This window comes from Salvelinus sp. IW2-2015, linkage group LG32 (genome assembly GCF_002910315.2).
Source record: "Salvelinus sp. IW2-2015 linkage group LG32, ASM291031v2, whole genome shotgun sequence".
NCBI classification, from domain to species: domain Eukaryota; kingdom Metazoa; phylum Chordata; class Actinopteri; order Salmoniformes; family Salmonidae; genus Salvelinus; species Salvelinus sp. IW2-2015.
The window spans coordinates 11,211,679-11,239,549 of record NC_036871.1 but is presented as its reverse complement, the minus strand read 5'-3'; the positions used below and the strand labels follow the sequence as shown (position 1 = coordinate 11,239,549).

The 27,871-nt window shown below is 43.9% G+C and overlaps 1 protein-coding gene across 3 annotated transcripts in view; it reads right to left on the bottom strand.

The window, feature by feature from the left end:
- Positions 1 to 27,871, bottom strand: part of LOC111957037 (SPRY domain-containing SOCS box protein 4-like) — an 88,351-nt gene that overhangs the window by 28,861 nt on the left and 31,619 nt on the right. The window contains exons 1-2 of one of the 3 annotated variants that reach the window (XM_023977750.2): positions 25,341 to 25,759; positions 16,427 to 17,363 (exon numbers count right to left, since the gene is read on the bottom strand). In XM_023977750.2, coding sequence (XP_023833518.1) covers positions 16,427 to 17,159 — 733 coding nt within the window. In that variant the 5' untranslated portion in view covers positions 17,160 to 17,363; positions 25,341 to 25,759. Of the gene's footprint in view, positions 1 to 13,857; positions 16,251 to 16,426; positions 17,364 to 25,340; positions 25,760 to 27,871 lie in introns of those variants that run through there. The other 2 variants (XM_023977751.2, XM_023977749.2) reach the window with 2 other exon arrangements.

Sequence of the window (27,871 nt, the reverse complement as noted above, 5' to 3'; positions counted from 1 at the left end):
ATTAGCTGAATGACAGCTTGCACACCCTCCAGGATCAAGATTGAATAACACAAATGACTACTGATAGAATGGGGAACATGGATATATTTAACAGCAATATAAAGTGAGTCAAATGCACAAGTCATGTCCTCTATATGTTGGCGTAGTGCATATGTGCAGATGCCTTGGAGCTGAGGTAAGGTAGTAGAGCAACTGTGCAAGACTTTAGGTGATGACATCAGCCCATGTAGAACAGAGGAAATGCAACCATGGTTACCCTTTGCTTACATACCAAAATACTTCGGTGTTGAGTGACACTATTATTAGAATTTATAAACTAGTGTTTCCTCCTCATTTTTCTAAGACGCTAAAGTCCCTAGAGCAACATTCAGGGCTCCAAATACCAAAACATTCAACTCAAACGTCATTGGAAATGTACAGATTCATTCAATATATAAGGAAACATTAGTCCAAAAACGTATCCACATTCACTTTGCCTACAGCAAAAAGCAAATGCCTGAATAAAAAAAAAAACAGACAGAATTCAATAAGAAGCAGGTTGAATAGAAGGTTCAGCTGAATGGAGAATGAAGGGAAGACCACGCTTAATTGAACGTGTCGGGAGGGAAAATTTAATCGTTGATTTGAGTGCTATCCATGGCTTACCAAACAAAATGGACAGAGGGTTTCCTTCTCTGTGCTCCTTTTATATTCAGCACTCATTAGCGAAAGACCCAGCGCCTCGATCAATGAGTTAATGGCCCCGGAACCTCCCAAGTGTGTGTGTGTGTGTCTAGATCATTGTACGCCTTGATTATACAGAGAAGAAGAAAGCAATCAGAGGCTGATTTAAACAAATGAGGTAAAATGACATCCAAGGGAATGAAAGCGAGCAGAGGGGTGCGTAATGTGTTTGTGAGYGTACGTCCGTGTGCACCTGTCTACGCAGGTTTGAGAAAGACTATCCTAAAGGCCTCGGTAGCATAAATCTCCAATGAGATCGCATACTTACGAATCCAACATTCCCCTACCTACCTACTGTCACAACTCATTTCCTCCTCACATCTCTGTCTCAGTTGGTGAGCGACGGCTGTCAGTTTCCATGAAGAATCTACCAGCCCATTAGGTGAGCAAAAATGGAGGAACAGATTAGTAGAAATGGAGCACTTGGGAGGAAAGAAAGAGGGAAAGTCATGTGTGAAATCACATTCTCCCAGTGTCTTTCAACCCATTAGAAGGTCTTTACAATTCTTCTATAAATTCTCCATTTGTCAGTTCAAGCAGGGAAGAAGTGTTGACTAAGTAAGTGTCCGTTCAGTCATGATTGCTCACCTACCGGGCTGGTGGATTTTTCATGGAAATTGACAGCCATTAAAAACGTGTTCTTCGGGCACAAAAAATGAGGACTACTGTTATGACACAGCACCTTTCCCCTTGTCTGCCTGCAGGGCACTGAGCATAGCCTAGAGCAGTGGTCACCAACCGGTCGCTCGCGATCGCCTGGTCGATTGACAAACATTTCTGTAGAGAATACAAAGATATATWTTTTTTTTTGTGTTGCGCAGTAGGTGCACTGATTCATAAGCCCTGCGCCCCGGTAGGCAAACTGTTCCCATTTTGAACCATTTAATTTGTCAGAAAAGACTATCTCTGTCCTACCCGGCAGACCTATGGCTAAAATGGAGTGCCCCTATTATGCTGGCCAATCGGATGGCTCAAGTCACTGTGCCTACAGCTTCCATGACCTGGCCACAGCCTACATGAGATTTCATAACTTTCAAAACCATGACCACAGAGCCTTTCAAAAGAATACAGCAAAGAGCTGCTGCTTTTATGAGTGAGTTCATGTCTAAGTATTTATTCAGAACTGTCAACTGCGTTTTTATTATCTATTTTAATATCAAGGAATATTTAACTTTCTCTGGTCATAGGAACATGAATTTGCGCATGAGGCAGATGCAGTGCGGATTGAGTTTCGCCATCAGGTGGAAGATGCTGTCCCCTCTGGTCAGTCTCACCGGAGGAAAGGAAGGAGAGCAGGGACCATGAGAGGCCGATCCTCTGCTGCGCTCTCGCCCTCTTCGCCGAGACTAATGACGTGTTCAAGACAACTGGGAAGTCAGTTATCTCCGACTTCAGGCTTCAGTGCGTTCAAGACAACTGGGAACTCGGAATAAAACAAGATCCRAGTGGGAAAACTCCAGCCTACATGAGATTTCATAACTTTCAAAACCATGACCACGCAGTTGTCGTGAAAGCACCATGACCATCAGATGCAGGTACCATCATTCCAGTAAAGTAAAAAAGCGAATGATTCAAATGTATGCTCAGCTGTGCCTCAAATGCTAAACCAATTAATCTATTTTGTTATCGAAGCGTGAGTTTTGAAATATAGGCTTAATATGTTCGGAGAATAACAATATTGGCAGGTCAGGCTTATAGCCAATATGCTGTGATAATATACAAGGCCTAGGCTACTGCACAAGCCTCATTCCTACAGAACTGTTTTTATTAGGTTAATGTAAAAAAAAATTAAAGTCATGTTTAAAAAAAAGACTGCGGTAGATCTCGGCTTGCTTTTTGACTGCGAAAGTGATCTTGACCACTAGCCTGGAGCTAAATACCTCGCCTGTATACTTAGCAGCTAGACAAGTTTCCACAACGCTGTGTGGTCTGGAGACCCTCTGTATAGCCAACAGGTTTTTGTGAAACCTTGTGTTTATATCCAAAACAGCCCACAGGCCGAGAAAGTGAGACTGGACTGGTGGGTGTAAGCTACTGCGGTCTCTTCTCCTTCACATATATAAGTTGGCGGTATACAGTGAATCTCCCAGGGATGTTGCCTTTTATGCCATGTATAGTCAAGGTCAAGTGTGGCTTCTCTCATAACAGAACAGGAGGTATTTATTGGGTCTCTTGGCTCTCCGTAGGCTGGCTGTCTCACCTGAGCCCCCCCCCCCCCCGTTGGTCCCCGAGGGGCGAGGACTACCCCTATCCATATAACTAAACAGCATTTGAGCCAGATGATGCTTACACACGGAAAAAGCGGGATATGAACCTGAGTCTACCACCGTGAGAAGCCAACGTCTTGACCATTAGACGAAGAGGAAATTCCCTTTTCGTCCGAGGGTCCACACTGGTTTTGAAGTCACAAGTGGGGCTATCCATCACGTGACCATGAGCAACCACGACCGACTCACACCTGCTACTTAATTCATTTTTCTACAATAAAGTAAAGAAACGGAGTGAGAGGTAATTGCATACCACAACATATCTGGGTGATTGTTGCAACCAATGTTCCCTCTAAGCTCGGTGCCCAGCTCCCCTGCCCACGCAAAAGAAATATCAGCCCAATCAGAGAAGCACGAGATTGAACTTCACATAACTTTGTAGAGTTTTCCCCCTTAGTTAACACTATCAACGGTTCCCGTTACTGTGGGAATTGTGATCAAATTAACGCAATATTAGCCTCTTTGAATGCAACACAGAAACAAAACACGCAAGACTTATTAGTATGGAAAACACAAGAGATTCTATTGTAGGCAGAACACGGAGTAGGATTCTGTTGCATTGACACACTACTCAGCCCCTACTCTACACAGACCGGTGCATAACCAATCAGAGCTGCAGTAGGCCTATATGCAAATAGAGCATTGCCATTATTGGATCTGTGCCATTCACTTCGAATTGGACTGTGATTATAGCATCAGCGGGTCGTGAGTAGTTACGCTTGTTTTGAGATAAACGCGAGAGCTGCATGTAGCCACATGGGCACGTTTGTTCATATCCTGTGCTAGTTAGTGAGTTATTAGCCCAGTTATTGATCAATGGGGGAGTGATTCAAGTAAAGAGCTTTTTTTTCCTTCTTAAAAAGGGGCAGTGTTGTATATTGAGACAGGCTTGAATAAGCTAAGTATCCAATAGGCAGAGGATAGCATAATTTGTCTGATGCTCTGTAATAATGCATTTTATTTTATGGTTTCTTGCATCAAACATTTTCAGTCACCTTGTCAGAAGGAGAAGTAGATAAACAGGTCAGTGTCAAGCCCTGCATGTTTTTTAAAGTCTCACGGAATGTAGGCCTACATTGAACACCACACATTGGCTGCGACTGTAGGCTGAATGATATAACAACTATTTCCATGTTAAATTGTTATGGGACCATGGTTTCCACAGGGACATTAGTACCTTCCTGCAAGACTATCAAATATCATTGTCAATGGTCAGACTCAAATAGCATATTCTTGTCAGGATTATCATTGCTTATTTTATTTTGAGTATTACTCAACATTCCATGCTTAATATTCATTTAGGTAAATCTACAACTGGTGTTGTGTGAATTTAGGTTAGTCCCTCCCGAACTTCTACAAGGTCTTACATTGTGAGTGGTACTGGAAGTCCCTAAAAATGGCCAGCTTCCACCACCACAACATGCCTGAGCAGGCAACGTCTGTTCCACAAGCACATAGAGATGTGATGCAAGGTTGACTTTTACAGGAGAGTGAAGAGGGAGTTCTCTGAGCAGAGTGTGAGCTCAGGCGACTAGTGGCTCTTTATACGGATGGGGAAACTGCAGGCCATTCCGGGGGTGTTGGAGTCATCTGCAGAGATGGTCTTCCGGTGAATCTGACTTATGTAGTAGTATGGTAAGTATAGTAAGATTATTACCTAATTTATATGAATACTAAAATCTTGTTTTAAATATACAAATTGTGACGCGTCTTATATCTTTTTTTTTTTGTGTTCCGATGTTCTGTGCATTATGTGTGCATTATGTGTGCATGCAAGTCCACACCACATCGTCTCTCTCCCTGACTCCTTTTTTCCTCTTTATAAATGCGCCAATTAGCTTTGCTTTGATTCCCTGTACAATGACTCCCAATCTACACAGCCCTGTCGTTGCTTTAGATGCTGACTAGCTGATGACCATTGTTTGAAGAATTGGTGAGAGAGTGAGACGGAAGAGGTGAAAAAAGACCAAAACACCGTAACTTCCTCCTGAAGTGTTTCATAGCCACCACCACTAGTAGTACTAGTACTAGTAGTAACTCCCTTAACTTCTCTTCGGTAGGGGGCAGCATTCGGAATTTTGGATGAAAAGCATGCCCAAATTAAACTGCCAGCTACTCATCCCCAGAAGATAAGATATGCATATTATTAGTAGATTTGGATAGAAAACACTCTGAAGTTTCTAAAACTGTTTGAATCATGTCTGTGAGTATAACATAACTTATTTAGCAGGCGAAACACAGAGGACAAACCATTCAGATTTTTTATTTTTTTGAGGACACTTTTCAATGAGTTTTCCATTGGGAAACCAGATTTCTAAGGGACCTTCTTGCAGTTCCTACCGCTTCCACTGGATGTCAACAGTCTTTAGAAATTGGTTGAGGTTATTCCTTTGTGTAATGAAGAAGTACGGCCATCTTGAAGGAGGGTCACTCGAAGTGTCCTGTTTGTTAGAAGCGCATGACCAGAAAGCTAGCTACAGTTGGTTTTAATCCTGTATTGAACACAGATCATCCCGTCTTCAATTTGATCGATTATTTACGTTAAAAAAATACCTAAAGTTGTATTACAAAAGTAGTTTGAATATTTTTGGCGAAGTTTACAGGTAACCTTTGAGATATTTTGTAATCACGTTTGACAATTTGAAACCGGTGTTTTTCGGCATCAAACGTGCCAAATAAAAGGGACATTTTGGATATATCGACGGAATTAATCGAACAAAAGGACCACTTGTGATGTTTATGGGACATATTGGAGTGCCAACAACAGAAGCTCGTCAAAGGTAAGGCATGAATTATATTTTTATTTCTGAGTTTTGTGTCGCGCCTGCAGGGTTGAAATATGCTTCTCTCTCTTTGTTTACAATGGTGCTAACTCAGATAATAGCATTGTTTGCTTTCGCCGAAAAGCCTTTTTGAATTCTGACATGTTGGCTGGATTCACAACCAGTGTAGCTTTAATTTGGTATCTTTCATGTGTGATTTAACTTCTTGTCAATATGAGGGCGCTGTTTTCACTTTGTAAAAATTCGTTCCCAAATTAAACTGCCTCGTACTCAATTCTTGCTCGTACAATATGCATATTATATTCATTACTATTGGATTAGAAAAACCTCAGTTTTCTAAAACCGTTTGAATATAATCTGAGTAAAACACTCAAGTTGCAGCTAACTTCCTGTCAGGAAGTGAGAAATCTGAAATCAGGCACTCTGTTCCAGAGTCAGTTTATTAATTTGCATGTAATATTGAGTCGACATGCACTGCATACGATTTCCCCTAGATGTCAGTAAGCAGTGAGAATTGAATGGTGTTGCTAGGCGATCTGAGGCCTATAAGAGCTTTTGAACGTGGGGTGCACGCTGTAGTCGTAGTAACGTTAATTTTAAAAATCTAACACAGCGGTTGCATTAAGAACTAATGTATCTTTCATTTGCTGTCAACCTGTATTTTTTTAGTCAAGTTTATGATTAGTTATTGATTAGATTAGGTGCCTCTCCAAGATTTCTCCCGACATTTGTTTGGCTACTATTTCTCATTGTATAACACACGATTTGTGCGCTAAATATGCCATTTTCGAACAAACATATATGTATATTATTACTATTGGATAGAAAACACTCTAGTTTCTAAAACCGTTTGAATTATATCTGAGTAAAACAGAACTCAAGTTGCAGCTAACTTCCTGTCAGGAAGTGAGAAATCTGAAATCAGGCACTCTGTTCCAGAGTCAGTTTATTAATTTGCATGTAATCTATGAGTCGACATGCACTGCATACGATTTCCCTAGATGTCAGTAAGCAGTGAGAATTGGAATGGTGTTGCTAGGCAGATCTGAGGCCATATAAAGGCTTTTGGAACGTGGTGCACTCTTTTCAACGTTCGTCATGGCGCAAGACAGACCTCAGGATGGCATCTGAAAGCTCTCGTTATAGGCCTTAGATATATCCGGCTCTGATTTTATTCGATATAGGTGTTAAAGACCATCATAATGTTAGTTATTTTAAACCGAGTTATATCAGTATATTGCGATTTCTCTGATATTTCTTTGTGCTGCGTTATGAAGAGTTGGACACGTCTGGGCCACATAGCTAATGTTTGCTGCTATTCCTAAGTTGAAGACGACAATCTACAACCGAGCAACGATGATTCTGGACAAAGGATACTTGCACAAGATTGATGGAAGCTCATCAAACAGTAAGAACTATTTATGATGTTAATTCGTTCTGTTGAAAAATGTTCACTACTATCCCGCATTAATTTCGGTGCGGTCTCGCTTTAACGCACGCTGTATAGTGTAGTAAGTTAATTTTAAAATCTACACACGCGGTTGCATTAAGAACTAATGTATCTTTCATTTGCTGTCCAACCTGTATTTTTTAGTCAAGTTTATGATTAGTTATTGATTAGATTAGGTGCCTCCCCAAGATTTCTCCCGAATTTTGTTTGGCTACTATTCTATTGTATAACCACGATTTGTGCCGCTAAATATGCACATTTTCGAACAAACAATATATGTATTGTGATTGATGTATAGGACTGTCATCTGATGAAGTTTTGAGAAGGTTAGTGAAAAATTTAATTATTTTGCTGTTTATTCGCTATCGCTAACGTGACATTCAATGCTGCTGTGTGGTTTGGCTATTGTAGTAAGCTAATATAATGCTAAATTGTGTTTTCGCTGTAAAACACTTAAGAATCTGAAATATTGGCTGGTTCACAAGATCTTTGTCTTTCATTTGCTGTACGCTGTGTATTTTCATCAAATGTTTTACTGATGAGTATTTAGGTAATTCACGTTGCTCTTTGTAGTTATTCTAGTTGCTTTGGTGAGAGTTGTGATGGTGGTCTGCATGTAAAACTATGATTTATACCTGAAATATGCACATTTTTCGACAAAACATATGCTATACAAATTATGTTATCAGACTGTCATCTGAGAAGTTGTTTCTTGGTTAGTGGTATTTATATCTTTATTTGGTTCGAATTGTGTAGCTCTGATGGACGTAAAAAACTGGTGGAGTAAAAAAAGTGGTGTCTTTTGCTAACGTGGTTAGCTAATAGATTTACTTGTGCTTTCCCTGTAAAACATTTTAAAAATCAGAAATGATGGCTGGTTTCACAAGATGTGTATCTTTCATCTGGTGTCTTGGACTTGTGATTTAATGATATTTAGATGCTAGTATTTACTTGTGACGCTATGCTAGTCAGCTTTTTACTGATGGGGTGCTCCGGATCGGGAGGAATTAGAGGTTAATGAAAGTTGATTTTTAGTAATTAATTTGAATTTGGCGCTCTGCATTTCTCTTGGCTTTGCCAAGTGAGACAGTAGGTCCCGCCTAAACTCAGATTTTTGGATATAAATATGAACTTTATCGAACAAAACATACATAGTATGTTTGTAACATGAAGTTATTCCCTATGGAGAGTCAATCTGATGAAGATATCATAAGGTAATGATTAATTTCTCTATTTCTGCTTTTTGTTACTCTCTCTTTGGCTGGAAAAATGGTGTCTTTTCTGTTCTGTGGCTCTACCTAACATAATCGTTTGGTGTGCTTTCTTGTCGCTAAAACCTTTTTGAAATCGGACACTTTGGCTGGATTTACAACAAGTGTATCTTTAAAATGGGTGTAAAATACTTGTATGTTTGAGGAATTTAAATTATGGGATTTCTGTTGTTTTGAATTTGGCGCCCTGCAGTTTCACTGGCTGTTGACAAGGTGGGACGCTACCGTCCCACATACCCTAGTGAGGTTAAGTTCCTCACATTCATGTGTCTGTGCCTTTTGAGTACCGGTATCCTATGAAACAAACCTACCTGAAACATCCGCTTTTTTCTGAACTACTTAAATCAGGTTGCCCAACTACATAAGAAGGCATTTGTAGCCTCTAATATGCAACTCCCTGGTGCCAGGATGTACTATTGCTAAACAGAATATTACCTAGGCGTATGGACCTGCAATGCCGGAGACGCTTGAAAAACTATTTTCTCTCCACTTTGGCCTGCTCTTCCGGCAGTTGACCCCATTGGCTTTCCTTTCCCTCCTATTTATTCAGTTTTGTACACAGCCAGAAGTGGCATTTTATCAAATTCTCTATACAATAAGGATCCATTCATAACCAGTGCGGTTTAGAGGGTTAGATGATTTATAGATCAGTCAACATAACAGGAAGTAGCCCAAGCTGTGAGCCGCTAGCCAACCAGCTCCCTGCAGCCCGTTAGTGAGTTAGCGTTGAGCTCTGGATAAATGCCAACAGTGTGCTGCTGCACAGTAGGGTTAGCGCTTAGTTCTGGGCTACGCTGCTTTTAGCCTCACGCGCAAACTCTCCCTGTTCCCTAGAGTATCTCCGGTCTGCTGGACACTCGCCAAGCACCCATTAGCGGTAGCAGCTTCTCTCCAGAGTCCTGGCACACGCGATGGGGGCTGCATGGAGGCACAGAGCTTACACACACAGTGGAGTGTCATGGTCTTCCTACCATGCTTTATAATAAACAATTAAAAAGGTCATGGAATAGTTGTTATAGAGGCGGCTCTAATACACAGAGCCCATGCTTCAGGACCAGAAGTGTTTCCAGATTACCTGACAACACCAGGAAAAACTCCTGTCCCTATTCTTAGATGTTTTACGCTGATAGYAATCTTCTCTGTCCAACCCCCCCCTTCTCTTCCACACATATGCTAATTAAAATGAGTGTTGGCATAACTTTCATCAAATATTCAGTGAGAAATTAATCTCTCATATTTAGCTTGGCAGAGAGAGAGCGAGAGAGAGAGATTCTCCCTTCTCACCGTGTATTCAACAGGGAGAGAGAGATGAGAGAATCCCTATGTTTGTGCCACAAACTCCCACAGGACAGGGAAGGCTGAAACATCTGCCACAGCTGTTTCGTGTCCCTTCCCAAAAAGGACTGCCAAGTCCACTCCTCTACTTGGATTCACCCACATGCGCCGAATACAACAGGTGTAGACCTTACCGTGAAATGCTTACTTGCAAGCCCTTAACTCTATTTTCTTAACTGCATTGTTGGTTAAGAAAATATTTGCTAAATTATCTCAAGTAAAAACTACAATTTTTAAAAAGTAACAAGGCTATATACAGGGGGTACCAGTACCGAGTCAATGTGCGGGGGTACAGGTTAGCCGAAGTAATTTATACATGTAGGTAGGGTTAAAGTGACTATACATAGATAATAAACAGCAAATAGCAGCAGTGTAAAAACAAACAATGCAAATAGTCCAGGTGGCCATTTGATTAATTGTTCAGCAGTCTTATGTCTTGGGGGTAGAAGCTGTGAAGCATATTGGACCTAGACTTGGCGCTCCGGTAACACTTGCCATGTGGTAGCAGAGCGAACAGTCCATGACTTAGGTGACTGTAGTCTGACAATTTTTGGGTCTTCCTGACACCACCGCATATATACACTACCAGTCAAAAGTTTGGACACGCCTACTCATTCAAGGGTTATTCTTTATTTTCTACAATGTAGAATAAAGTGAAGACATCAAAACTATGAAATAACACATGGAAAGTGTTACATTTAAATATATTTTATATTTGAGATTCTTCTAAGTAGCCACCCTTTTCCCCCCACATTATGTTACAGCCTTATTCTAAAAGGGATCAAATCTATACACAATACTCCATAATGAGGAAGCAAAAACAGAAACAATTTAAATATCACATGTACCTAAGTATTCAGACCCTTTACTCAGTACTTTGTTGAAGCACCTTTGGCTGCGATTACAGCCTCGATTTCAGTCTTCTTGGCACACCTGTATTTCAGGGAGTTTCTCACATTCTTCTCTGCAGATCTCCAGAGATGTCTGGCTGACGCTCGCTCGTCTGGCTGACGCTCGCTCGTCTGGCTGACGCTCGCCTACTGATGGGGTCTCCTCTCTGGTGCCCAGGAATGTGTGTCAGCCAGCCGGTGTACACACACCACAATACTTCAGAGCACAGTCTCTCACTCACACGTCTCTCAAAAGTCATTAACTTCCTGAACACACAGTCCTACCACACACTGGCTGACAGTCATGAGCTAGGTGAATCATTGAGGTTATGATAAAGGGGTGAGTGAGGTCTGTGTGTGTGTGTGTGTGTGTGTGTGTGTGTACACCGGCTGGCTGACACACATTCCTGGGCACCAGAGAGGAGACCCCATCAGTAGCAAAGCACCAGACAGATTCAGCCCACTGATCACAGACACACACTGTGGCTCTGTGGCGAGAGAAACACAGGACACACACGGCTCCCTGTCTGACAGACGCTCTCCCCTCTCACAAATTACCTTCACACACACGAGACATTGTGCCTGTCCCACCCCGCTGTTCACGACACTGGGGCTCTGTGAGCATCACTGGATGGGATGAAGGCACATGATACAATGACGCACACGCAATACATACAGTGTCTGCCTGCGTCTCAGCCAAAGCCCACTGGGCGTAACACTCATTTCCCAATACAGACACTGGACCTCAGACAGCAGAGTCCCTCTATCCCTCCACCCACCCTCTTCTCCACCTTTACTTTCTCTGGAAGCTCACCCCAGTCAGAGCATTCACATCACCCACCTCAAATCAACACACAGAGCCATCAGAGAATTCCAGGGGATTTCTGGGAAAACTCAGTTGTTGGCTTCCTCCTACATACTGTCCACAGCCTCCCATGGGGACAAGCAAACACACGGTGTACTAAGACACACACGCCAACAAGCAACAACAAAAAAAGTCCAGATACAAGCAAACACCCACGACATCCCAGTGGCAGACAGACATTCATGAGGACTTCATAACAGTGAGTCAAGTGTGCTAAAACAGCTGCTGCTAGATAAATTCATACTTAATCTCAATTCAAACAATCTAAACATCACTTGTTGGCAGTTATGTACATCTATTTTTTTAAAGTCATGTCTTATTTCAATTCCAGAAAGAAAAAAAAATATATATATATATATTTTAAATCACACACCGCTATGGAGGACAACTAGATATCCCATCTCTCTCCACCAAAAAATTGCATTTGCCTAAGGGTATCTACTCTACCTACCTCGTTTCACAGTAAATTGAAAGCATCCCGATCACACGCATCTGGGGTTTCCCTGATGGATTTATTTGAGGTCACATCCTGAATCAACATATTTCTCAATATATCATGGGAGCATATTGATGCATGGCATGTTAACCCATATATGGCTCTACTTCCCCAGCTCGTTTATTGTGCCTTCTCGTGCTCATTTAGATGCTATAGATTGAAAAGTTCAAAGCCCTCATGTTTCATTCTGTTGCTCCAACTTTCTCCTTCTGTAAAAGGCAGAATTTCATTATTCTGATGGGCATGCCTTGGCATATAAATAATCAGAGACCCCCCCCCCCCCTGTTCGCTAACACACCCACAGACATAGGCCTACTCACAAACACGTATACGTAAGTGCACAGAACATGCAATAACATTAAGGCGCACACAGACATTCACAAAACACACAATCTCGCACACATACAGACACGTGTAAACGCATGAAGGTGCATCACATCTTCAAAAACGGGTCTTTAGCCGAGGCTTTCAGCTCCTACTGTACACCATCAGCCATTTCTTTAAAACTACCACCTTTGAAGGAGAAGAGCTTTCAACATTCATTCTAGTTTCTCAGCACTAAGCTTGAAAGCCCACTTTCAACTGTCTAAAAGCATTTTTCAGGCACTGAAAATACTTTTAAACTGGTGCTTTGAACAGACGTCGAGATTCTCCGAGCTAGACCATTGCGGTTCCAATCCGTGATATTCAACAGCACAAAAATGGTAAATGTGAATGGTTCGGTTAAAACCGTTCTGGATAACAAATGGGCTGCTTTGAACAAGGCCTAACTCAGGAAAAGACCAACATAAGCCACTGCGGCACAAAAGATACGTAACAGTCATCTGATGTGTGCAGTGGTATGAAAACTACAGGTTTAAAAACCTTACAACTTCAAAGAAAGGTCAGTGTGTGTGTGGCGAGAATCCCCAGGTCTTCCTCTGGTCTCAGACATCGAAAGTGACTCGTCTAGCAAGAACAAACACAGCAGACTTTACAGGGGCTTTTTTCCTTTCAGTTTCCACCCAGCAACAGACAAAAACATTCCATGTTGTAATGTTAAATATGACTCCGGCGGGGGGGGGGGTTCAGATCAAAAGTGTGTGTTATGAGAACACTCTTTGCAGGTGTGTGTGAGGGGGAGGGGGGAGTTTAAACAAGTCTTTGAAAGAGACAGTTTAAACTGAGACCAGAGGAAGACATGGGGATTCTCACCACACACACAACGTGTTGAGAAACATATATGAATGAAGAATGGTCAGGCTTCTATAATGAGTGGTCTTGTGAGGACATAAGATGGAAGTCCCTAATCTTGTACCTGGATACCATTTCAATAAGGTAAGAGCCTCACACAAAGTTACTACCTGTGTCGTGGTCACAGGGCCTCGGGGACTGCTGGATTTCAAGGACTCAGCACGTCAATAAATTGACAGCATTACTCATTATGAAGAGAGGCCATTGAAAATAAAATAGTCGGTAAAAATATATAAACTCAGCAAAAAAAGAAACGTCCTCTCACTGTCAACTGCGTTTATTTCAGCAAACATGTGTAAATATTTGTATGAATATAACRAGATTCAACAGACATACACTGAACAAGTTCCACAGACATGGGGGGGGGGGAAATCAACAGCACTGCATCTCCTCATGGACTGCACCAGATTTGCCAGTTCTTGCTGTGAGATGTNCCTCATGGACTGCACCAGATTTGCCAGTTCTTGCTGTGAGATGTTACCCCACTCTTCCACCAAGGCACCTGCAAGTTCCCAGACATTTCTGTGGGGGGGGGGGCCTCACCCTCCGAACCAACAGGTCCCAGACGTGCTCAATGGGATTGAGATACAGGCTCTTCACTGGCCGTGGCAGAACACGGACATTCCTGTCTTGCAGGAAATCACGCACAGAACGAGGAGTATGGCTGGTGGCATTGTCATGCTTGAGGGCCAGCAGGAAGGGTTCCACATGAGGGAGGAGGATGTCTTCCCTGTAACGCACAGCGTTGATTGCCTGCAATGATAAGCTCAGTTCGATAATGTTGTGACACAACGCCCCAGACCATGACGGACCCTCCACCTCGATCCTGCTCGAGTACAGGCCTCGGTGTAACGCTCATTCCTTCGACGAAAAACGCGAATCCGACCATCATCCCTGGTGAGACAAAACCACGACTCATCAGCGAAGAGCACTTTTTGCCAGTCCTGTCTGGCCCAGCGACAGTGGGTTTGTGCCCATAGACTACGTTGTTGTCGGTGATGTCTGGTTTGTACCTGCCTTACAACAGGCCTACAAGCCCTCAGTCCATCCTCGCCCAGCCTATTACGGATAGTCTGAGCACTGATGGAGGGATTGTGCGTTCCTGGTGTAACTCGGGCAGTTGTTGCCAACCTGTACCTGTCCCACAGGTGTGATGGTTGGATGTACCGATCCTGTGCAGGTGTTGTTACATGTGGTCTGCCACTGCGAGGACGATCAGCTGTACGTCCTGTCTTAGGCGTCTCACAGCACAGACATCGCAATTTATTGCCCTGGCCACATCTGCAGTCCACATACCTCCTTGCAGCATACCTAAGGCACGTTCACGTAGATGAGCAGGGTCCCTGGACATCTTTCTTCTGGTGTTTTTCAGAGTCAGTAGAAAGGCCTCTTTAATGTCCTAAGTTTTCATMGCTGTGACCTTAATTGCCTACAAGCATGGGAAACAGTGTTTAAACCCTTTACAATGAAGATCTGTGAAGTTATTTGGGTTTTTATGAATTCTTTGAAAGACAGGGTCGTTTCTTTTTTTGCTGAGAATAGACACACACAGAAAGTATTCAGACCCCTTCACTTTGTCCATGTTGTTACGTTACAGCCTTATTCTAAAATAGATTTAATATTTTTTTAAATCCTCAATCTACACACAATGACAAAGCGAACAGTTTTTTAGAAACGTTAGCAAATCTATTAAAAAATAAACAAATGCATTATTTACATAAGTACTCAGACCCTTTGCTATGAGACTTGAAAATGAGCTCAGGTGCATCCTGTTTCCATTGATCATCCTTGAGATGTTTATATAACTTGACTGGAGTCCACCTGTGGTAAATTCAATTGATTGGACATGATTTGGAAAGGCACACACACACACACACCTGTCTATATAAGGTCCCACAGTTGACAATGCATGTCAGTGCAAAAACCAAGCCATGAGGTCGAAGGAATTGTCCGTACAGCTACGACACAGGATTGTGTCGGGGCACAGATCTGGGGAAGGGTACCAAAACATTTCTGCAGCATTGAAGGTCCAAGAACACAGTGGCCTCCATTTTTAAATAGAAGTTTGGAATCACCAAGACTTCCTAGAGCAGGCCGCCTGGCCAAAAAAACAAAAAGTTTAACCGTCATCCAAAAGTCCATGACCATCACAGCCCTAGATATAAGACCACCACAGAAGTCTTAACGTGTTTTTAATCCTTCATCATTTGGAATTGATATACTGCTTCTATACTATCATACAATGCGTTATATCTCAAAGTGATATGGCTGTATGTTACCAAATTAAACGTGACATATCGACAGTGCAGTAAACAAAGAACCCTGTTCATTGCGAAGCTAAATGACTTCAGTGTCCACACTCCCTCTTTATGGGATAGATAATGACAGAACAAGATACTGTAGGCAGATATGGTTCTGTTTGGTGTCTGTATCTGCCCTCTGATGTTCTGAACAGTAATTGTAGCTATTCCAGGAAAGCATCCTATAATGACGCAATGCAAAGTTCCATGCACCCTTCAAAACAGGCTTCCCAAACATATTTGTCCCCCAAGTTCTGAAAAAAAAAAAAAAAAAGTTGTCTCAAGTCTCTTTTTGGACATAAAAAAATAAATACTAAAAAGACCAGCAAATCAGCTCCAAGTGATTTAAATTTTGGAAAGCTGTTCCAAAGTACTTGCACGCATAACTGAGAGATAGATATCTATCTATCTAAGCAAGGTTTGAAATGTTTTTGTCAAATATTACATCTGTTTGGTCTTCTTGCAGTCTACAAATGATTTGTAAATATGTTTCCGGCCCCCTGACCATCCACTCAAGAAATTGGCCCGGGGCTGAAACTAGTTGAAGATCCCTGCTTTAAAGGCCTGCTTTCTTCATCTGTTCTCCTTCATGATCACTTTGGTTGAAAGGACCTCCTACCATGCTGCTTCTAATATCCTGTCAAATCAGCGGTAATGAAAAAAAAGAGGCTAATTAAGCATTTTTCAATGTCGTCTACTATTAGTATATCACTGTATTACCATCTTATACAATGACGCATTGCGAAATACCTCTACTTATTAGTTCCTGTGAGAGATAGCAGAGAGGGGGGGGGGGGAAAGGAGGACACTTACGATCCAGTCCGTTGGCGTATCTCATGCTGATCTCACAGTGGCCCCACACAGCACTGACGATCGGGTACAGCTTCTTCCCCTTCAGGCCTCTGAATGCCACACCGAGGTACTGTCCGTCCACCATGAAACTCAACGTGCCCTCGTCCATATCCAACACCACTAGAAGAGCGTCCGGCAACACGAAAGCCTCCTCTGGCTCTAAGAAACACGGATATGAAGGTAGGGAAACCTGGGCCCGGTTCTTACTGTCATGGTACAGTCGGTTCCTGCCCAAGTCCCACCCCCAGGACTCCGAGTCACTGCCTACTAGTGCCGTGTAGCCGACCGAGTGTAAGGGGGCGTCGGACGTGGCTACTCCCACCACAGCGTGTGTCCCTCGCTGTCTCGCCGGCCAGTGGATCCGCCAGACGTGGAGACCCCGCGTGTAGCCCACTCTGCCACGGATGCAGTCGGTGCTCTGCGCTACAGGATGGCGGTGGAAGGTCAGTTTATCCTCCTCCTTGATGAAAACGTTGAGCGAGCGGTCCTCCGGGTTCCAGGCATGGCGGAGCTGGAGGTCAGGGGGCGCGGGGGGCATGTCCAGCAGCAGGTCCAGCCGCGGCGGCTTGTAGAAGTCAGGGCCCCGCAGCTCGGGGTGGAGGTGCCGGCGGTGGGTCGACGGGCGGAAGGAGGGCGAGCCACCCTCGCCACGACTGTCCACTGACTTGACACCGCCAGAGATCTTCTGACCCATGGTGTCGGCGAGAAAGGGGGAGAGGGGGAGGGAGGAAGGTTTTAGTTTGGGTCGGTTTCGTTCTTCTGTCGCCCCGGCGTTACTTCATTAAAGCGGATTTTTCGGTGCAGTAACCAGGGGAACCACAGGGAGCGGTGATGAYGCACTCCTGTCGGTGGCCGACTCCACAACGCCGCTTTCAAAAGGGGGCCGCCAACGACACTCCTGAGAGGAGAAAGCAGAGAGAGAGGAATGTGAGTGCATGTAAGGGTACGTTACAGCTTATGACTGCTCCGTTCTGGCCCAAATCGCTGCCTCCTTGCAAAACACACTCAAACAAAGTTCTAGATACCAGAGAGAGAACGAGAGCTATAACAAAACACACCAAAAGTGAGATACTTCCCCTAGAGTAGAACTCAGAGGACACTAACGCTCCTTTAGATAATACATTTTCAATAACCGCCTTTTAGAAAAGCAGCCGAGTCGGCTGTATTGCTCCATCCGAGTTTCCAAAGCCTAATTTTTTTTTTTTTACTAAACATAAATCCCTCCTTGCCGCAGAGTAATTGATCCATGGTGATGTGAAAAAGAACACTCTGTGAACTAGATAATGGAAGATTGGTTGATAAGCTAAAAATACTAGGGCCCTATGTAACAATAGCAGGCAGTTCCTGTTTGGGACACACACACACACACTTCCTGCTCAGCTGAAATGACACATCAGTCTCTTCCAGGAATGAGGGATAGCTATTCCTGAACGCAGGGAAAGGGACACTCATACCAGACTGACACACCTCTTGGGGGTAGACACACAGTCAGCTGTGTGTGTAATATTATATAGTACTGTACACACAGATGTCAGACTGAAATACAGGTCTACTGTTGCTATGTAAGCTAATATCCCAGACACAAATGCAGTACTGTACAACACAACACTCAGACAGAGACAGAGGTCAGCAACTGCCTGAGAGTGAGGTCTGTCTACGTAAGTTAACAGGAAGGAGGGTGACCAGACGGCCAGACAGCCACACAGCTGTGAGTCCTGCCCCCCCCCCCCTCTCTCGGTCTTCCTCCCATTAAATGAGAAGAGGAATGAGGTCATGAGAGTTGGCAGTGTGTGTGTGGCACCAGAGAGTTCAGTTCCCAGCAGGGAGTGTGTGTCGTCTGTGTCGGTGTGTCCAATTAACTGTTCCGAGTGTGTCATAAGTGGGCAGGTGGGTTAGGGCTGGGTTCTTATGGAAGTTTCTGGGAGAATGTCATTAGCTACTCAGTAACTGTAGCCAAGCTGTAGTCGTGTGTGTGTGTGTGTGTGTGTGTGTGTGTCACTAGGTGTAGTTCTGCACAAGTGTCTTTCTCTGTATTATCTGTGTCTATGGCAGCGTTTACACAGGTAGCCCAATTCTGATATTTTCCCAAATAATTGGCAAAACAGCTGATCTGACTGGTCAAAAGCCAAATTAGTGGGGGGRRAAAAATCTGAATTGGCCTGCCTGCATGTACCCCTTTGTGCTATTGTATGTGTGTGTGTTAGTGTGTGTGTACACAGCATGTCCATTCCTCCCATTTCCCCCAGATGGCTCCTCTACATCGACCTCAGCTGAMCTAGATCCAGTCTGGGAGGGCATGTGGGTGGTAACCTATCCATTACGCCTTCAAGGGGGTGCTTGACCTCTGACCTGCAACACCACGTTACCCCTCTGAAGGGGGCTAGACCCAGAGGTTGCAGTGAAGAGCTGCAACATACCAGCTGTTTACATTTACATCATACCATCCCGTTTGAGTTAGATCGCTCTCCCTCTCTCCCGTCTCTGGCAGACTCCCTCGCTCGCTCCCCCCAGCCTTCTGACGACTTATTTAGGAGAGTCTGCTCTTCTCCGTCATCATCCCTTCTTTTAGCTAGGCTAGACAGGTATGGCAGTTAGGGGAGCAGAAAGGACAGCATATAGGATGGGAAAGAGCTAAATAATATTTTTTGAAGCATGATGAAATGGAGGTATATGAAGAGAAAGCAAGAGAGCGCACACACGAGCAAGAGTGAACACAAAGACAGAGCGCGAACGAGAGCGAAGACACAGACCGACAGAAAAAGTCACTGAAAAAGACAGACCCAAACAAAGGGAGGTCTAACGTGGGTGGGGGTGACTTGGCCACCTTCCCTATTACAACACTTAAAAATAAAAATAAATCAGTTGCATAATGTGTGTATAAAATCATTGCTCGGTCCCTTCTGCCTCAGAGCCATGCATATCCAAAATGCTCTGACTGGGGAGACAGGCTTTGATGTGACACACACACACACACGCAATCTCACTCAGACACAGCTCCTTCACACTGACATTCTTTTTGGTCACAGTAGAGCCATTATCTCGGAACAGCTACGCACAAACACAAGATGGAGGACTTCTAGGGAAAACTCATAATGTTTGGGAAATTACCAAAAAGATCACGGTCTGTCGGCTTCACAGGGGGAATAACCCAGACCAGCCTGTTAACGGGAATCCAAAACAGTGTGTGTTTAAAAAAGACCAACACATACCTAGCAACCCTGGTTCCAATTAGTGGTGTGTGTGTGTGTGTGTGTGTGTGTGTGTGTGTGTTGCTATGAAGTGTGAACTGCAGTGAAGAGTAAAACCTTTACAAACTATTCTACAACAACCGTTAGCATCTACATAATTTAGATTCATTTCTAGTGAGGATATGCCAGCAGTAGGTAGATTGAACGCAGTATGTTATTATTTAGAGTATGTCAAAATACAGGACAGAATTCCACAGGATGATTTGTCTTTAAGAGATAAGGAGGGACACTCCACACTGCTAACGGGGGCCGTTGATCCTATTAAGCCAAGGAGAAGACGGCGGGAGAGCTCTCAATCTATCCCTCTCTCCTCCATTTATTTCCATACTTCTCCCTCCAACTTTCCCTGTCAGTTTATTTAGCCTCTCTCCCTCCCGTCATCCCTCTAAATACTACATACRCCAGCCATAATCAGGCGGACCGCTGTCCAGATACAGAACGGACTCAATACGCGGGGTCACAGCTTTCTTTTAAAGAACCCWGTAGAATGCAGAAGGTGCAATTTTGAAATCAACTATTTATTTATTTAACTAGGCAAGTCATTTAAGAACAAATTCTTATTTACAAATGATGGCCTATCAAAAAAGGCCTCTTGCAGGGACAGGGGCCTGGGATTAAAAATAAATAAATAATAAATATAGGACAACACACATCACAACACTACATAAAGAGAGACCTAACATAGCAAGGCAGCAACACAACATGGTACAAATAGTGCAAAGGGCAAAAAGCTAGAGACAACAATACATCACACAAAGCAGCCACAACTGTCAGTAAGAGTGTCCATGATTGAGTCTTTGAATGAAGAGATTGAGATAAAACTGTCCAGTTTGAGTGTTTGTTGCAGCTCGTTCCAGTCGCTAGCTGCAGCGAACTGAAAAGAAGAGACCCAGTGATGTGTATGCTTTGGGGACCTTTAACAGAATGTGACTGGCAGAACGGGTGTTGTATGTGGAGGATGAGGACTGCAGTAGATATCTCAGGGTGGAGTTAGGCCTAAGAGGGTTTTATAAATAAGCATCAACCAGTGGGTCTTGTGACAAGTATACAGAGATGACCAGTTTACAGAGGAGTATAGAGTGCAGTGATGTGTCCTATAAGGAGCATTGGTGGCAAATATGATGGCCGAATGGTAAAGAACATCTAGCCACTCGAGAGCACCCTTACCTGCCAATCTATAAATTACGTCTACACAATCTAGCATGGATAGGATGGTCATCTGAATCAGGGTTAATTTGGCAGCTGGGGTGAAAGAGCAGCGGTTACAAGAAAACCTCAAGTCTAGATTTAACTTTAGCCTGCAGCTTTGATATATGCTGAGAAGGACAGTGCACCGTCTAGCCATACTCCCAAGTACTTGTATGAGGTGATTACCTCAAGCTCTAAACCCTCAGAGGTAGTAATAACACCTGTGGGAAGAACGGCATTCTTCTTACCAAACCACATGACCTTTGTTTTGAAGGTGTTCAGAACAAGGTTACGGGCAGAGAAAGCTTGTTGGACACTAAGAAAGCTTTGTTGTAGAGCGTTTAACACAAGATCTAGGCAGGGGCCAGCTGAGTATATAAATGGAAGAGAGCTTCCTACTGCCTGAGCTATGTTGTTGATGTAAATTGAGAAGAGCATGGGGCCTAGGATTGAGCCTTGGGGTACTCCATTGGTGACAGGCAGTGGCTGAGACAGCAGATTTTCTGACTTTATACACTGCACTCAGAGAGGTAGCTAGCAAACCAGGCCAAAGACTCCTCAAGACACATCAATACTCCTTAGCCGGCCCACATGAATGAAATGGTCTACAGTATCAAAAGCTTTGGCCAAGTCAAAAATAGCTGCCCAACATTGCTTAGAATCAAGGGCAATGGTGACATCATTGAGGACCTTTAAGGTTGCAGTGACACATCCATAACCTGAGTGGAAACCAGATTGCATACCCGAGAGAATACTATAGACCTCAAGAAGAAGTCAGTCAGTTGATTATTGACAAGTTTTTCCAACACTTTTGATAAACAGGGCAAAATAGAAATAGGCCTATAACAGCTGGATCTCCCCTTTAAAAAAAGGACTAACTGTGGCTGTCTTCCAAGCAATGGGAACCTCCCCAGAAAGGAGAGACAGGTTAAAAAGGTTGGAGAAAGGCTGGCGATGGTAAGGGCAGCAACCTTAAAGAAGAACGGGTCTAAACCATCTGACCGAGAGGGGGGGGGGGCGTGGGTCCAAGTTTAAGGAGCTCCTTTAGCACCTCGGTCTCAGTGACCGTCTGCAGGGAGAAACTTTGTAGCGGGGCTGGGGAAAAAGAGGGAGAGTAGTCACATTAGAAGGGGTGGGAGATGAGGAAATGTTGGATGGGCAAAGAGGCATGGCTGAGTCAAATAGGAATCCTGACATGAAGTGGTGATTAAAGAGCTCAGCCATGTGCTTCTTGTCAGTAACAACCACATCATCAACATTAAGGGACATGGGCAGCTGTGAGGAGGAGGGTTTATTCCCCAGGTCTTTAACCGTTTTCCAGAACTTCTTGGGGTTAGACCCAGAGAGCGAGCACTGCTCCTTAAACTAACTTTGGCCTTCCAGATAGCCTGCCTGCTCTTATTTCTCATTTGCCTGAACGAGAGCCAGTCAGCCTGAGTATGCGTGTGCCGGGCCTTTTGCCAAATGCAATTCTTGAGGTGGAGTAACTCTGCAAGATCACGGTCGAACCAGGGGCTGAACCTATTTTTAACTCAAATKTTCTTTATGAAGGTGTGTTTGTTAACAATACCATTGAAAATATCAAAAAAAGAAGGTACAAGTGACAGAGGGGTTGATTCTATACCATTTTTGTTGTAACTAGACCATGTCAGCTAACATTCTTTAGCATGGTAGGTAAGTTAACATATCTAAACCTTGTACTTATCACAGCCAGATTATGTGCCCAGGGGCCTAGACCCACTGGGGTCCCCATTGATTTGGTTGCAGTTTGAGCCACTCAAATATGAACAGGAGACATCGCAAAATGCACACAAAAAAAAAARGTGCAGGAAATACGTTTTAAAACTGCTAAATATACACTCCGCCAACAAGAGGGGCGTGAACAATGATGTGTACATACACTAAATGTCTGACAGGGGCRCTGTATTAAAGCAAACACGGTCATCTTGGCACTCCCCCACCRTGTAAAAAATATTTTGGAAGCTATAGAAACACACTTATTAACGTCTACACACGTTTTGGACCAGTATATATTCTATTACAGATGCCTTAAATCCATAGATTTAAATTATATTATCTGAACATAAAAACCATGCATGSGTCACAAGGTGGTTTCTTTCTACAACAATAATTGACATCTGGACCTTTGCCACATAGGAAATGTGTGACCGAACCGGCTCAAATAGTATTTGAGTACCAATGACGTACGCCCACCCCTTTCTCCATGCCTTTGTTTCCTCATCCCTCGCTCTGTAGCAACAGTAAATCATCAGCGAAGGGTAAAACAGCACTTACACCCTATCAGTGGGTACAAATTATATCATGCTGCCGACAAAAACGGCCCAGGCAATTTGCAGTGCTGCAATCAATGAATGCTTGACAGGCAGCGATGTCTTCAGGAACACACACACAGAGCACTGTGATATGCCATGTGTTTTGGATGGCTAGCCTTTATGGGCATTTTAATAGTCATTGAGCACTTGGTTAAAAATGACACCAATATATCAGTTTGAATTTACACTGAACAAACAAAATGCAACAATTTCAAAGATTATACTGAGTTAGAGTTCATAAGGAATTCAGTCAATTGAAGTAAATAAATTAGGCCCTAATCTATGGATTTCACATGACTGAGAATACAGACCAAAAAAAAAAAAAAAGTTGGGGCGTGTATCAGAAAACCCAGTCAGTATCTGGTGTGACCACCATTTGCCTCGTTCAGCGCGACATCTCCTWCGCGTAGAGTTGATCAGGCTGGTGATTGTGGCCTGTGGAATGTTGTCCTACTCCTTTAATGGCTGTGCGAAGTTTCTGGATATTGGCGGGAACTGGAACACGTGGTCGTACACGTCGATCCAGAGCATCCCAAACATGCTCAATGCGTGAAATGTCTGGTGAGTATGCAGGCCATGGAAGAACTGGGACATTTTCAGCTTCCAGGAATTGTGTACAGATCCTTACGACATGGGGCCATGCATTATCATACTGAAACATGARGTGATGGCGGCGGATGAATGGCACGACAATGGGACTCAGGTAGSGTTGTTTGCGGTCCGCCACACCGGCAGTTATGCCCGCAGTAAAATTTTCACGTGACCATTGAGACATGGTAATCTCGTTTTATGCACTCTGGACATGCTTGGTAGTACCCATTTCGCTAACGACCATCAAGACCTAATGGTCTGGTACTCAGGGCTCTATTGTCCCTCTAACACCACTGACAGCAATGCAAATGCATTGATGTCGAAAATCACATCTAACAAGTAAAAGTACATTTAAGATAARGTTGAGTAGTGGTTGACAGTGTATATGCCGTTCCACAGACATTTAAAACAAACATTACAATAATAATGAATGGCGGGGGTATTTTTTTCTTCTGTTCTCCAAATAGCATTTTAGAGTTAACCCTAACCCCTCCCGCCATATCCTAGGTTTAGCTGAACTGACGCCAGTGGTATAAACTCATAGAAGGGTACTTAACACACACACACACACACACACACACACACACACCGTTGCATGCTAGCGTTGCGGAGACACGCACAGCATAACAACCCAAAATGTAGATGGAACACGACTTCCTAACAGCTGTCTTCTCCCAAGCATAATGTTAGTCACTGCTCAAGGACTTTCCTCCGGAAAACCACCCCACAAACAATATGGATTTGAACACACAGTATGGGCCAGAGAAACCCACCACAACCTCTGCTACTCTCTAAATCACCTCATCTAAGAAAGGGGGAGCGAAAGAGCGACGCACATAAACAGAATGGCAGACAGAGAGAAAGAGAGCGCGATAACAAGCCAAACAAGAGGTCAGCAGCTGACAAAACAAAAGAGATGAAGTCAGAATGAAACCCCGCTATCTAACCATCCCAGCAGCACAGCTCAGATGTACCCCCTCCCCTCTAACCTAAACATGGTAGGACAACAGAAACCTATAGCTGTGGCACAAAGCATATTAGATGAATGGAGGGGAGGGGAGGGGGGTGTATATAGAAGTCAAAAGGTATAGAAAATGTCAGGTTTTAAAATAGATAAAAGCATATCTACTCCTGAATTCTAAGTGTCAGTAAGGGCATATGTGAGAATTCCCGACACACACGGAGCGGAGGAGGGAAGAGTATCCTGTACAGCTGGGGCCTCTGGTCCATTAGGGGAATTAAAGACGACAGGAAAAGACGGGACAGGGAAGAGAGGAAACACGCAGCATCTGGGAGAAATCTGGTGAGCCATGAGAGAGATGCAGGATGCCACACGCACACACACCGAGAATAATTAACTCTTTGTTAAGGAGTACATAGTCAAATAAACAGTACAGAGTGCATCACGAGGTATCGGCATCCCTCATTCACGCACACAAAAACGTAACTTTCACAAAAGCCATCCACCTCGCTACCATGCGCTATCTCTAACACAGTCTTAAACAAGCCGCTTACAGTAGTAACAGCAGTGTAGCTCTTCTCTGTGAAACTCCGTGTCTCCTGTTCCACCTCAAAGCCGATAAAAAAAACGAATCAAGAGAAGAGCGGTGATAAAAGCTCTCCCTCTCTCCGTTGTGKAAAGAACAGATGAGAAAAGAGGAGAACAGAAAGAAGCCAGTTGAGTCCTGCTGAGGGAAAAGACACCCTCTCCCTAGAGCGGTGACCCACCCTCTCTTCCCACCCTGCCTGGCAGAAGCTAAGCCGTCCGGCCGCTATCGCTACTGCCCTCGGCGACTCTTGTTGCCGTGGCGTCCGTCGCCTGTCGCTATCGAGCACTCTTCTTCTTCAGAGTTAGTTTCAGTTCAGCACAGAGTGAGTGAGTGAGCGAGRGAGAGAGAGCGCGAGACAGTAGGACAAGGATAAGCGGGAAGGCTGGCTGCCTCATGCTGAAAGCCAAACCCCTCTGATCTCATCAAGCAGGGTTACCGACGGAGACCAGACAGACGGGCAGCTGGGGGGGAACACGCCCATTTCATTTCCCTCACCCCATCTGAGCCCAACCAACCTACCATACAGATACCGAGAGACACGCAGCAAACGCATAAAATACACACACACGGATAGAACACACTTCTACAATCATATAGTCTAAGCCTATATTAACATAACCATACTTACTCATATGGTATATACACATACAAATCATGCCTTTATGCAGAATCTAAACACACAACGTAATACAAACAGATTTCATACACATAGTGGCATTTAAACAGTTATTTATGTGCTCCATTCCAGACACACAGTTTGACAGATTTTTCCTGCCATAGACAGACCTAATAAAAAAGTTCAGCTCAAGACACAGTACATACACACACATCCCTCCGGCAGCAGCACAGACAGTGTGAGTGTTCCATCGTCATGAATGAGGCACAGAGTATCTGAGTGGACTTCCTATTTCCTGGGCCACGCGGACCACCGGGGAGCACTAACTGACACCACACCGGGCCTGAACCTCCACCTCTCTGCACCGCACACGCAGACTACTCAATCGCCCCCTTTCACCCTCCCAGTCCCACCTCAGCCCACTACTGTGGAGCGAGGTAAAGGGGAAACGCGTAGCACTGTAAAAACACAAGCCCTCGCTGCRGATCAACTGAGTCAAATATACTTCTAACCCCATTTACCTTTCCCCAACACACACACTAAAATTACTCACTGTTAGCCATTATAGCCACGGAGGCTAGCCCACGTAGGTTAAACGGCCGACAATGTAGGCAGTCACCGTAGGCTAAACATAATATACATTACCAACGCTTGTGTGTTTCAGATATTTGTTTCAAAGAAAGAAGTTGAAAGTAACTACGGTGTGTTCAAAGATAGGCAACTTTGAACCGAACCGTTTCCCTCCCATTAGCTAGACATGCACGACATGGCAACCCCTTCAAATTAGTGGATTTGGCTATTTCAGCCACACCAGTTGCTGACAGGTGTATAAAAAATATTTAAAAAATAAACGAGCACACAGCCATGCAATCTCCATTGACAAACAGTAGAATGGCCTGTACTGAAGCGCTCACTTTCAACATGGCACCGTCATAGGATGCCACCTTCCCAACAAGTCCGTTCATCAAATTTCTGCCCTAATAGAGCTGCCAAGTCAACTAAGTGCTGTAATTGTGACGTAGAAACATCTAGGAGCACACAAGTGCAAAGAACAGGACCAGCGAGTGCTGAAGCACGTAAAAATCTGTCCTCGGTTGCAACACTCACTATCGAGTTCCAAACTGCCTCTAGAAGCAACGTCAGCACAATAACTGTTCATCTGGAGCTTCATGAAATGGGTTTCAATAGCCGAGCAGCCGCTTCTCATCTCTGTGGTAGTCTAAGTGAATTATGCAATACGCCTCCGCCTGTAATATTTCATTTATAAGGGTGTGGTCAAGTCTACCAGTCGTCCCTGGTGAGGACTCCATTGATTGAGTCCAAACGGTCTCCTTCCTGTTCCTATGCTTTTCCTTTTGGGGGCACTCTGCAGGAGTGTCTGCCCTATGATGGGATGTGTGAGGTTGTCATCTCAACATTGACTTACACACTATCCCCAATTCAGTGTGTGCATTTAAGGGGGGGTGGGGGGKGGGGGGGGGGTTTAGAAATACTGAACCGTAACGATTTCAGTTGAAGGGAAAATGACCACTGCTACATCCTGACAATGTAATTGAGGTTACTGCTTATGTGTGTGAGGAAAGTGTCTCGAGCATCATTTTAAATGTCGAGACCAGAATAAGGGGAGGGACAAAGACGCTCAACAGGCACGTCGCGCTCCATTGTCGTGCACACTGTTTCATTATGTTTCCTGATGCGATCAGGACACGCAGGTTGAAATAAAAACAAATTAAAAACGCTGACCAACTATATTAAATTTGGGGACAGGTCAAAACGCATGAAACATTTATGGCAATTTAGCTAGCTAGCTTGCTGTTGCTAKCTCATTTGTCCCGGGATATAAACATTGGGTTGTTATTTTACCTGAAATGCACAAGGTC